The sequence below is a fragment of the Osmerus mordax genome, chromosome 17 (assembly GCF_038355195.1).
Source record: "Osmerus mordax isolate fOsmMor3 chromosome 17, fOsmMor3.pri, whole genome shotgun sequence".
Classification (NCBI taxonomy): Eukaryota; Metazoa; Chordata; class Actinopteri; order Osmeriformes; family Osmeridae; genus Osmerus; species Osmerus mordax.
Genome location: NC_090066.1, coordinates 10,642,084 through 10,654,759, shown reverse-complemented (window position 1 = coordinate 10,654,759; position 12,676 = coordinate 10,642,084). Strand labels below are relative to the sequence as shown.

Here is a 12,676-nt window from a genome sequence, read left to right as displayed (position 1 = left end):
TGCCTCGTTACTTTTCATTGCGTGCCCTGGACCATCATTTCTCTGATGAGGTCTGTGCGCTCTGAGCTGACAGTTAGGTTCTGTTTTGCGGGACAGAGACAGACAGAAAGAAATATCGAAAGAGATGAAGAGAGAGAGAGTGAGAGAGGGAAAGAGAGAGACAGACAGACAGACAGACAGACAGACAGAGCATCACGGCGGTGGAATCGAGTCTGAGCGCAGGATGAAAGGCTGCGTGTGTTCGTTCTGAAACAACACGGGTCTTAACGAGTGCCGCTGCACCCCCCTCTGTATAGCGACAAAGACTCCCTTCAAAAGCCCCCACCCGGCTTGTGGGGTGATGCAAATTCTAGAAAGAGGCAGGAATTGTCAGGGCACGGTCATATAAGGAGAGGAAGGCCTATTTCCACAAAAAGACATCAACAATGAAATGGGGTGAGGACGCCTCACGATTACCCCAAAAATCGGTTTATAATCTGAAAAATGGCAGTGGAGGAGCAGGAGCTGGAGCGTCTATAGGTTCAGCACGGAGAAATTGCAAATATGTACAAACTTCGACATGTTATCGTTGGGGAAAACCTTATCTTGTTTGATTGTATTTACTTAGTGGACACTTCCTGTATGGAACATAATTCGAAGTGTTACAATGAGAATATTAATAACTTTACCAATCTCTCCATGCTGACCCGGATAATAAACTTTAGGTCAGATAATTTTATATCTTGACATGATTGAATCGATGTTGATCCAGAACGCTGTACTATCTCGCTGTACTACCACAGGAGGGCAGACCTTCTCCCAAAACACAATAGATATGGTGTCGCAGTCAACATTATCTGTAATACTGCACATGGCCACATGATGCCACTATATACAGTGCCATCCCGCAAGACTTGTGGAATGGTCTCAAAAGGTCATCATGATTATCATCATCATCATCATCATCATCATCATCATCATCATCATCATCATCATCATCATCACCAGGCAAGTCCTTCAGGTAAACCGAATAACCTCCTGCCCAATATTCAGAGACTTGGTGCAGGTCTTTATCAAGGGCCATTTTATAACCCATCCTTCTAAATATAAATTTCCTGTGTGTGTGTGTGCGTGCGTGTGTGTGTGTGTAAGGGATTGAACGCGAGGGAGGCAGCCAGAGTAGATGAGGATGAATGAGCCGTTGAGGATCGACTCCTCAGGCTGGAGCATGTGACATTTTCTCCATTCTTCTTCTTTCCAGGAGGAAATTAACCAGATCGGGAGCAGCAGAGGAAATGCGTGTGTTTGTGCGTGCATCTCAGGGAGATGTGTAGGTCTGACACACTTCCGTCTATTTATGGGACATGCCTTTAAGTGCCTTGATGAAGACAGGTTGAAATCTTCTCTCATTCTATTTTGGAGGTGGCAATGGACAGATGGATACATGTGTGGATGTAATGGTGGGTGGAGGATCCCTGAATGCCATTTGTGCCAACTGCGCTGCTACCACAAAATACGTATGAATTGCATGCCAGTGGTTGCCCCGAATTACTGTGTACATCCACACTCGTAATATTAAAGCTTAATTATGGTGACAATCAGTGGCGGTTCTAGACAAATTTTACTGGGGGGGCCAAGGGGGGGGGGGCAGTGTTTAATCAGAGGGGCACATAAAAAAACTGAAACAAATGATATTTAAACATTAAATACTTTAATTTTGCTTTACATTTAAATCATACAAACGGCTCTGGCTCTCCCTCTTCCAGCTCCTCAGCTCTCTCAATACCTTGATATGTTTCTCTAACTTTTTTATTTACTGGGGCAAAAAAAGGCTGCAATGTCCCTTCTTCGTTTCATGATGACTACTAGAAGAAGAAAAACGTGTAATTATTATTATTTTAATTCATTTTTATTCAGTCAGCTCAGGGGGGCCACAGGGGGGGCCAGGGACATTTTTACAGGGGCACTGGCCCCTGTAGGCCCCCGTGTAGAACCGCCCCTGGTGACAATACTGTCCTTGAACACAAAGACCCAGACTGAGCGTGTCCTAGAATATCTCTCTATCAGTCCAAAGAACCAAACGTGAAATGTCAAACAGATTTCTACAACCACAACATTATCATCCGAAATCGTGATATTGAAAACGAGACCTTAAAACCGTTTAAAGTTGAACTTAACAGTATTCCTTACCTCTATTTAGACTCTTTAATATTTAACAAGGATCAATATGTCAGCGGTGCTGGGGGAAACCGGAGACACAGTGCCGTTAGCGTGTGTGTATGCGTGTGCGCACGCTGTGGATCTGATGTTTAGTGTAGGCTACCATATCAAGTATAGCCTACTCTAAACGACAGAATCCGCTTGCAACGCGATCTTGTATCTCACACTCTGTACATTTAACGTTTCTCGCTTCTACTTGGATAATTAGTTTAAAGATTGTCAATAGACAAACAAATTAGACTTTATTGCCAATTTCGGTAATGTAGACGATCTGTAGCCAATATTACATTACGATCTGTAAAACATTCTGGTGCAACTGAGGACAAGGCCACTAGACCGATTCCTAAACCAAACAGAGTTTCTCGGGCCGACTCTAACCCTGTAAGACCCCTTGTTGTAAAATGACAACGTCACCTTTAGCTTTTTAATTGCTAATTTTTTGAAAGACCAAATGTATCCAATAGCATTGCAAGGCAAGACAATAGGACCCATTGGTTATGTAAATGTTGTCGTTCAAAAAAAATCTTATTTGCAAATGTGTTTTTTGGAGAGCTAAAGGTGATGTTGGAATTTTAAATCGGGTTTTACAGGGCTAAGCCTTAAGTTACCCAGTCATTGAGGCCAGGAATTAGCCCCCATGACCTTAAGCCTGCACCTTCTAAAACGAGAGAGAGAAAGAGAGAGAGAGAGAGAGAGAGAGAGAGAGAGAGAGAGAGAGAGAGAGAGAGAGAGAGAGAGAGAGAGAAAGAGAGAAAGAGAGAAAGAGAGAAAGAGAGAAAGAGAGAAAGAGAGAAAGAGTAGTGAGAGAGTGAGACAGGATTGTGCTTCCTTACATCATTGTTGCCATCCCCGTTCACCTGTCCGACAGTCTATCAGCGGCGCCATGGCGCTGCGCAGGTCACCGTCCTCCTACACAGGTGAGTATGATAGATGTCACATCTCCTCCCGAGTTCCCTACTTATAGAATAGACACATTAGAAAGACTAGTCTTGCCCCTCCATACGGTCACTCGTCGCCCCTTCAAGCCGCGTGGGTCAGGACGACGGGAAGCGGCGCGCGTGCAGCGAGGTAAACCGTGGCGCAAAGGGACGCGGATAAATTAAATGTGTGTCTACAAGACAGACTACTACACTGAAGAAGAGTTAGACTTAAATAAATTATGTACGCTTTCAATGTATTGACCGAAGTCGAAGCTTAGCGCTCTTAAGCGTTTAGTAGTATTTACTGTTCAGCCTATTTTAGTGACCCGGTAAAAAGGTAAACATCCCGGCAAAATGGCAAACCATCACCTTTCTCGTGCTCTGTAGAAATATTTTTGCTTCAAGCAAAACACCACAGGACGCATTGCTCATCTCTCTCTTTGAAAGGCGACACTTTCTTGCGGCCGGGGGACTCACACCACACTTTTCCTGTGTGTGTCTCTCTCTCTGTGTGTGTGTGTGTGTGTGCTTGTTTGTAAGTGTGTACGTGAGTGTGTAACGCGCTGGACCATGTTTTCCAGTCCTGTGGTCATAGAAACAGGAGGGCCAAATCAGAACACTCCGCTCACAGTGGAGCTATCCATGGTGCTGAATTGAAGAACAGAGCCACAACGTTACTATGGATACACTATCCTAAAAAGAATCACAATTTTACAGTTTCACACAGGCAAAACAAGGCAGTCCATGTTAACCCATACATAAATATTTTTCAGAGTTGTGGAATGGAGTCCCACACCCCGGAATCGCGACTGCCCAGAGCAAGTGCTCCTCCATCCAAAGCATCCACAGTCTGTCTCGCGCCTTCTCCAGGGGTCGATTGGACTCGCAGTATTTTGACCGTGACGCTGACCCCCACAACTGCGAGATTAAGCTGCCACAACCAGTAGGTATATGGCACAGGGAGTGACGACGCAGGGTTTAGTTATTGGGGTCCGTCCGAATCTTTTTCTCCTCCTCCTCTACCACCGTTAGGAGGAAAAAAATTGGGACGTTATTGTCACTTATGATGTGTAGCCTACAAGAAAGATGTATATTTTACCTCATCACACTTATAGGGTGTTGAAAATGTGAGTGCGGTAGGTAAACATTTCGGCGGATCTCTTTACTTTTGGAAGAGCACAACATATTGCATTTTCAGTGTTCGACATCCTTTCATATTTTAACATTTAACAAGGCGAGGAACTCAACACCATCCATAATAATGTAGTTTATAAGGTACAAACTTTAAATGGCAGATAGACAGGGTAAAATAATGTATTCTCTGACTTGAATTAAGTAGTTGCGAACGTGTTCAGCTCTAATTACATTGTCATGTCATTGTTATGTCGTAACATAACGCTAAACATGTTTACTCCCTTTCTTCTCCTATTGCCTTGATACGTTTATCTTGAAAACGTTCACTAAAGTCTGAATACATTCAACTATAGTAGGAGACGGACACTGGGAAGAGAAATAGAAAATAGATTTAGGTTCTATCATATCATATATTAGTTTCAGTTGATTGGGCAGATCTAATTGGGCGTCGGCATAGGTGTGAGAATTACTTCCGCATAGGATACACCTGTTTATCCTTCGCAGCATCAGTACTGTACAGGGAAGTCGTCTATTAATATGCAGCCTCTGGTCGCATCCTTCGTGAAATGCTTCGAAACTGCTGTTTAACCAAGACTGGGACAGCAGGTAATTTATCCAAAGTCTTTTGGATTATGTCTCATCTCAAGAGTAATCTATCTAATAGAAGAGGACTCGAAAGCGGACGTTTGTAATATCTGGTGTCGACTAATGGGACGCAGTCAGGTAGCCTACTTCTTTTCACGAAATGTTATTTATCAGGTCTTTATTTAAACCAGGAACATTTTCATATTTTTTGTGAGCACAACATGAACATCTGTGGGCGGTCTCACACAACATGAAAAACAAGAGGGCAAACTAGGTTTAGCAAACAACTTAAGTAGGCCCAATGCGTCACACCGACACTAGGCTATTAGTCAATGTACTTGCTTGGTTTGATGAGTCTGGCTATAAAGGCTGTCAAGGGGAGACGTTTATTTTTAATTTCTTTTAAGAGAACGTTATGTTCGTTCCACTCAAGTTTTCAAGCCTGATTGCAAAACCGACCGAAGCGCATGTGTGGTCTGCTGCACAGGTGTCCCCTCCTTAAGCGAATGATCGATCTGACCAATCACCGGTTACCTTGGTGATACCGAGGTGCGCTCTGCCAAATTCCTCGGCAGAACTTGGCTGCAGCGGCAGTGCGCTTGCAGTATTGAAATCAGACGACTATGTAAAAGAGAGATGGGTATCGAATGATAAGGCTACTTAGCTTGACATCCAGAATAGAAAAGAAAAAGCTGCTTTCAAGGTGAAGCCATCACAGCAGAAGAGATGAGACGCTCCTACGTCCTTCGACGGAATATCAAAAGGACTTGGGGTGTATGTTCTTACAATGTTCTTAGTGCACTCGGCAGATACTAACTGTAACTTGTTTTGTTCCTGTTCTATCATCTGCGTGCCCCAAGAGCATCAGCATGCAAAAGTCTTCGAGTGAGGACAAGATTCCGGTAAGTAAGACTGAATTATATATACAGTTGTAAAGAGACAATAGGTTAGGTGTTTCTTTGCTTAGTTCTAGTTTTTAATCTGCAAAATGGGTCGCCGTAGCATTACGGACGTTATACGTCTGTAAATGTGGATACGTGTGATATTTAAATTAATACTGTATTTTTTATTTTTTATTTTTTATTTTTTATTTTTTTTTAGGTTAGGTGTTTCTTTGCTTAGTTCTAGTTTTTACATCTGCAAAATGGGTCTCCACTACATGAGTTCTTGAGTTTCATTCACAATGACATTTGAATCAGGTTTTGGTTGGTGTAGTGATGATTTCTAATAAGAAAGAATTGTTGGTAGCCAAAGAACTTAAATGCTTGCTTAAAAAGATTATTACAAATGTTTTATTAGTGCAGGCCTGGATCATTATTCCATCAAAGCCTAGTGCTTGGAAGTCAAAAGAACAACATGGGTAGGTTACAGAGTGACTTAAACGCAATAGCCTATAGTTTCCGTAGAATCCTTTCCTTCTATAGGGCACAGCATGAAGTTATCTAATCTTAACATAGAATACTACTGTGTCCATCTTCTGTCCTCATATCATGTACCATGACAACATCATAACTCACCACACACTACAAGCAGAGACTTGTCTGAAGTTCGATACCTCATGTCAAATGTAGAACTAAGGAATGTAACCACAACATGACCTACAGTATGACCTTGGCGCAACAGGTGCCAATACAGAACTCCAAAACTCCTAATATCAGTTGGGGGCTGGCCAAACTCGTAGAAGACCTCTGCTCCGGAGCACCAAGGCTCAGCCCCTCTACTCCTCCCCCTAGGTGGTGGGTGCGGACCCAGCCGTGCAGGCCGAGTCGGGGCTGCAGTACTTCTCCGACGGCAGGAGGAAGGTCGACTACGTCCTGGTGTACAACCAGCGCAGGCCTTCCTCTGTCAGGCAGGCCTGCAGCGCTCCTCCTCACCGCATCTCCGTCATCTCCAATGGCAACTTCCCGCCCCCGGGAGCGCCGGGGGAGGTGTGTCTGGAGTTGGGGCCCGACCCGCCCGACCCCGGCGACGGGGACATGGTTCTGATCCGACAGGAGTTTGAGGCCATCCTGCTGGAAGCTGGGCTGGAGATTGAGAGAGACAGTGAGGTGAGAAGGGCTGCTGCATGTGTGTGTGTGTGTGTGTGTGCATATCTGTATTCGTCAGGCATACACGTTTTCACATCTGTGAAAGGCTTTAATAGCGCATCCTTGCGCTTATGCTGATTTTGAAAGACTTTTGACAAGGGATGTGACGAGATCTCATGCCACAAGATATTAAAATATGACAATATTTCTCATCAAGGTGAAAAGCTGTCGCGTAGTAGTATGTTATCCATCCGGTTTGGGTACCAGGTTGGAAACAATACATGGCGACAGAGTGACAGACAAGACACAAACAATATGTGAAACACTGTTAGAAAATATTACCAGCTAATGAACACTAGAAAACCACCACAGCTCTCTACTGAAATCAACCACACTTTTGAAGAAAACACTGAAAGGCTAGACAGCGCTGACAAATACCTTCTTTGATTATGGTTGCACTTAAAAGAGACTTTTTTTTATTTTCAATTTGTGGAAAGGAGTTCAGTTAGAAGGTCACACACAACTTCAATTAGAAGTTAAAAGCACATGGATAGTTCATGCACACTTATAAGGTCTGAAGAAATTCATACAGGAGAGAAGAAGCCAGTCAGTTGAGTTGGTGGAAAAATGTTTTACAGTGCTTGCATATTGTTCTGTCTTTTACTGCACATCATTATTCATACTCAGAAAGTAAAAGGGACTTTAATTTCAAGATGTTCTTAAAAATAGGGTTGAAATATAATCTCGTCTTGTTCTCGTGCACCCAATATTGTGTATTGTCTCTGAGCTGAGTGTATCATCACACCCCTACTGTTGACAAAAGACATGATTGGGAGTCAGGTGGCTGAGTGGTTAGGGAATTGGACTAGTAATCTGAAAGTTGCTGGTTTGATTCCCTGCTGTGCCAAATGACTTGTCCTTGGGCAAGGCACTTCACCCTACTTGCCTCGGGGAGAATGTCCCTGTTCTAACTGTAAGTCGCTCTGGATAAGAGCGTCTGCTAAATGTAAGTACATATTTCTATAGATTTAGTCAGTCAGTGGGATTAAGTCTTAAGATACCGGTGTCCTGGGATCTATTGTTCTCAGGGGTTGGGTTAATTAGCCTCCAGGAGGATTATCAGACACCTGTAGCATGTTGCCAAGTTTATATATCATTAGTCCTCCAAAGCCTTGCCCTGTCCCACCTCCCCACACACAAACACCTCATTGACCAGACCTACATTTACATTGAGACCTGCGATCTGTCTCTGGATTTGGACACCTTCTCACCGGGCCTCTTTAATGAAAGAGTTGCAATTGTGGTTGGAATCGTTTCGCTCTCTCTTACCGTCAATGCGGAGCTCAGAGGGAAGAAAGTTGTTGGGAGATGGGATCAGCACTTTTAGGGTCAAGGTGTTCATTTGTTGATTCCCGCATTCCCAGGTCTGAGAGATCCTTTGTGGGGGGGAATTTCGAAAGGTTGAGGGGGGCACGGGTTTAGGGTTAGTCCTCTTGTCATCTCATCTCTTGTCTCCTCCTCTCCTCTCCTTTCTTCCTCTGTCCTCATATACCCATCTCTCCTCTCCTCTCTCCTGTTTCAGTTCACCACCCTTGTTTCTTTTCCCATCCTCAGTGTAAATGCTACCTGCAGGAGCAATTGTTTGGCATTTAAAAGGTGCCCCCCATATCTACACCCTGGGGGGTTCCTGTGTGTTGTGGGCTAGCGCCATAGGCCGCAGCCACTAGCATCTCTTCCTCTCATCTCTCAAACATCGCACTCTTGCAAGTCCCTGTCTTTGGAGGGATTTCTCCGTCTGTATTTGAGCGATACTGAACCAAAACAGGAACCACACGCGTCTCCCACGAATCGTCTTTTTATAGGGGAGCACCTATTTAAAAATGACTAAATGTAAATGACTAAATGTAAATTTAGTCTGTGGCAGAGCTCTTGCTAGCTTTCAGGTCAGTGGGAATTCCTCAAATGTCATCCCTGCCAAACTCACAGGGTCGCCATGGTGCCCGTGTGCCACCCCCGCAGAACCCCCCTCCCCGTCCATCCTGGAGCACAGTTGTCCCTCCCTCCCTCCCTCCGACCCCCCCCTCCGACCCCCCCCCCCCCCCTCCCCTCCAACCCCCTCACTACGACCTAGTTACCCCTCCTACAGAGACGGAACGCTAATTGGAATGTTGTGCACTAATTAACCTTCTCTAGAACACACAGTATTTTTATCCTCCAATTTCTGCGCAGGGACCGAGGAGGGAAGCCACCACTATAAGAGATAGAGGCAGAGAGAGAAAGAGAAACAATGACAGAGAGACCTGTTTGACACCTTCGCTTTAGTCCCCCCTCCTCACATTTTCTTTCGCTCTCTGGCACATTCACATTCTTGATTCTTGATTCTTGTTCTTTTTTTCTTTATTTTTTTCTTTCTTTCTTTCTTTCTTTCTTTCTTTCTTTCTTTTCTTTCTTTCTTTCTTTCTTTCTTTCTTTCTTTCTTTCTTCTTTCTTTCCCTCCCTCCCTCCCTCCCTCCCTCCCTCCCTCCCTCCCTCCCTCCCTCCCTCCCTCCCTCCCTCCCTCCCTCCCTCCCTCCCTCCCTCCCTCCCTTCCTGCCCTGTCATGCCAGGATCATGTGGGTAGGGTTACAGTCTGTTATCCCCCCGGCCTCTGACTCAATGATGGACCAGGATCTCTGGTTACACACCCCGGAGTGATGCCCATAGTGTCTCTGTCTGCATACTAAACGCTGCCATCCTCCTCCCTCCTCTGCTCTCTTCTCCATTCTATGGACAGGGACCCCCCCCCACACACACACACTTTTGACAATCTCACTGTTAATGGTCTCAGGATTTGGGTCTGAGTGGATTTCGGGTTCCTACCCACGAGTTCTCCTTCCTCCTCCCCAGGTTCGGGCTCACGGCCCCAGCTTCACGAGGCTGCACGCCCCCTGGTCGGTGCTGAGCAGAGAGGCTGAGTTCCTCAAGGTGAAAATGCCCACCAAGAAGGTGAGCACCCCCAGAGCTACGGAGGACATGAGGATGGATGGATGTTAGAGGAAAGGAGGGATGAAGGAAGCTGGTGAAAAGATGGGATGACGGACCGTCGGATGAATGATTGAGGGAGTGGAGGTGACAGAGGGGGAACAACCAAAGGCCGACGGGGGTTGGGGGGGGGGGATGATGGACGGATGGCTGGGGAAATAAGGGAGGGGGGATGAGAATGGTGAAAGGACGGGACGAGGGGTGGATGGATAGACGGAGGGATGTGGGAGAGAAAGATGAAACAGAATCCGGTGTTGATGGCCGGTATATCACCCCCCCCCCCCCCCCCCCCCCTTCCCACAGAGCTATGAGCTGAAGGAGGAAAGCGGTATTGCCCGCACCCTGAACTCGGTGTGCAGGAAGCTGAACCACCCCTTCCAGCCTCGGGTGCCCCACCTGGGTGAAGGCCGGACCAAGCTGGTGTCCCACTACTTCACCCGCGACAAGATGCACCTCTTCGACATCAAGTCCAAGGACACGTTCTTTGAAAACGCCACACGGAGTCGAATAGTGAGTCCTCCTCCCCCTTTCCCCCCTCCGCTCACTCCAACTACCCCCCCCCCCCCGGTAAATTTAGGTCAGGGGTACCCTGACGTAACAGGCCTCAAATAGTCGATGGTAGCCATGGTAACTGGTTGAACTGTTTTGACTCTTTTTTTTTTTCTTTCTCAGGTGTACGAGATTCTCCGACGGACAGCTTGCGTGCGGACCTGCCAGTCCATGGGTGAGTGTGACCTCCAGCTGTGTGTGTGTGTGCGTGGGTGGGTGTTGGAGCCGGGGGTGCAGCTGAGCATGTCTGCACCAATATGAGCTCAATTCACACTGATGTGGGAATCTCCAGGAAAACCATGAGTATGTGTGATTCCGTGTGGGCTAGTTGAGGCCACTGTGAGAGTGTGTGTGTGTGTGTGGTGGGGTGTGAGGGCAGGAAGTGGGTGGTTGTGAGGCCTCTGCAATATGGCCTGTTGGCTGGCGTAGTGGAGGCAGAAGGAGCAGCCCACAGCTAGAGAGAGAGCGAGAGGGAGAGGGAGAAGGGGAAGAGTGAGAGGAGAGAGAGAGATACCTCAATCGTGACCTTTGTTTTTCTGTCTTTTTCTCTCGCTGTTTCTATCCAGCTCTATCAAGTGGTCTTTCCTCTTGCTTTCCAGCTCTCTATCAAGTCTTCTCTCTCTCTATCTCCGCCTGTCATCACTCCCCTCTTGTTATTATCAGTCACCTTTCTCTCTTCTCCTTGTCCCTCTCCCCCCCCCCCCACTCTCCTTCCCTTCCCTTCTCTGTCCTCTTGTCCTCTCCTTCACAGAGAGTGAAGTGGGTCACAGTTCCTGGGTTGGGCTGGGACTGAAGCAAGGAGAGGTGCCAGTGGGAGTTGTAGCTGTCCCCCCCCCCCCTCCCCCCCTCCCCCCTCCACCACCATCCAATAGCCAGCCGTAGTTCATTAATAGCAGGCTAATCGACGTTGGTGTTCCCAGCCCCTTTGAGGGCCTGATTAATTAACTTGGATGAAAGCTTGTTCTACATGCCACTCCGTGCTCCCGAGAACAAATGTTCTCCTCGTGGCCTTTCAGTTTCGCGGAGGCCCCTTGTACGATCCAAGGTCACGTTTGATGACTTCCCTTGGGGGACTGAGTTACACAACGTTTCACCAGGTTTTCTCTCTCTCTCTCCCTCTCTCTCTCTCTCTCTCTCTCTCTCTCTCTCTCTCTCTCTCTCTCTCTCTCTCTCTCTCTCTCTCTCTCAATTCAATTCAATTGGCTTTATTAGCATTAAGGAACAAATGTTCATATTGCCAAAGCAACGGTGGAGCCACAGAAACAGTATTCATATCATTACTATGGACATCGGTATACTATTACAACTATTACTATAACAACCAAACATGGCAAATTCAGTTGAAAGATTAAAGGATTGATTACGTAATATATATATACATATATACAGACATACACATGTCAGTCATACACACAGTATATTTTGTATGTGTGCTTTGTGTGTGTGCCTTGTGTGTCTAGGTCACTCACTGTCTCTCAGGTTGTGGCATACTGATACATACTGGGCAGCAAGGTATGCCCTGTCTCCTTCTCCTAGGAGGATTTTTACCTTTGAGAGGTCACTAAGACCTTTGAAATCTGACATTACAGAGTGGAGTTTGTTACAGTAATCATTTCTTATATCACTGAATGTTTCACATTGTAGGAGGAAGTGCATCTCTCAACGAACAGTGACCACATATTCTGTTTTCTTTTGGTTGCCATGATTTTTTGTGTTGTCCTGTTTAAATTGCCAATTGGTGGTCACTGAGCCTGTACTTGGTTAGGATCTGTCTCTGCTTTCTATCTCTGACAGTATAGAGATATTCTGCCAGTTTATAATCTCTTTCTAAGGCTAGATAACATTCTAATCGACTTTGGCTTTTAGTTTCTTCTTTCCAATGTTCCAGGTAGGTTTCTTTACATTGTGTTATAATTTGGTTGACTCTGATTGGTGTTTGGAAAGCAGTGTTGGTGTGAGACTGGTCAGGGTGTGTCTGGGTGGGGGCAGTGAGTCTCAGCACCAACTGACATAGGGGACTCTTATCTGGGTTCAGCTCTTGGGTTTGGAGGGCTATGGAGTGGAGGGTGTCTAGAGGGCTGGATTTAAGGTGATTGAAGAAGTTTAGTGCTCTCTTTTGGATATTAATTATCATTGGGTATCTGCCTAATTCTGCTCTACATGCATTTGTTGGCGTCTTTCTGTGAACATGTAAGATGTATCTGCAGAATTCTGCATGTAGAGATTCTGTTGGGTGTTTGT

The 12,676-nt window shown here is 45.9% G+C and overlaps 1 protein-coding gene across 1 annotated transcript in view; it reads left to right on the top strand.

Annotated features, from left to right (window-relative positions):
* The first annotated feature begins 919 nt into the window (after positions 1-919).
* ano2b (anoctamin 2b) overlaps positions 920-12,676 on the top strand; it is a 34,016-nt gene continuing 22,259 nt past the window's right edge. Inside the window, exons 1-8 of the mRNA XM_067255032.1 lie at positions 920-1,000; positions 3,068-3,116; positions 3,893-4,062; positions 6,572-6,886; positions 9,752-9,850; positions 10,190-10,396; positions 10,559-10,610; positions 10,764-10,774. Coding sequence (XP_067111133.1) covers positions 920-1,000; positions 3,068-3,116; positions 3,893-4,062; positions 6,572-6,886; positions 9,752-9,850; positions 10,190-10,396; positions 10,559-10,610; positions 10,764-10,774 — 984 coding nt within the window. The remainder of the gene's footprint in view (positions 1,001-3,067; positions 3,117-3,892; positions 4,063-6,571; positions 6,887-9,751; positions 9,851-10,189; positions 10,397-10,558; positions 10,611-10,763; positions 10,775-12,676) is intronic.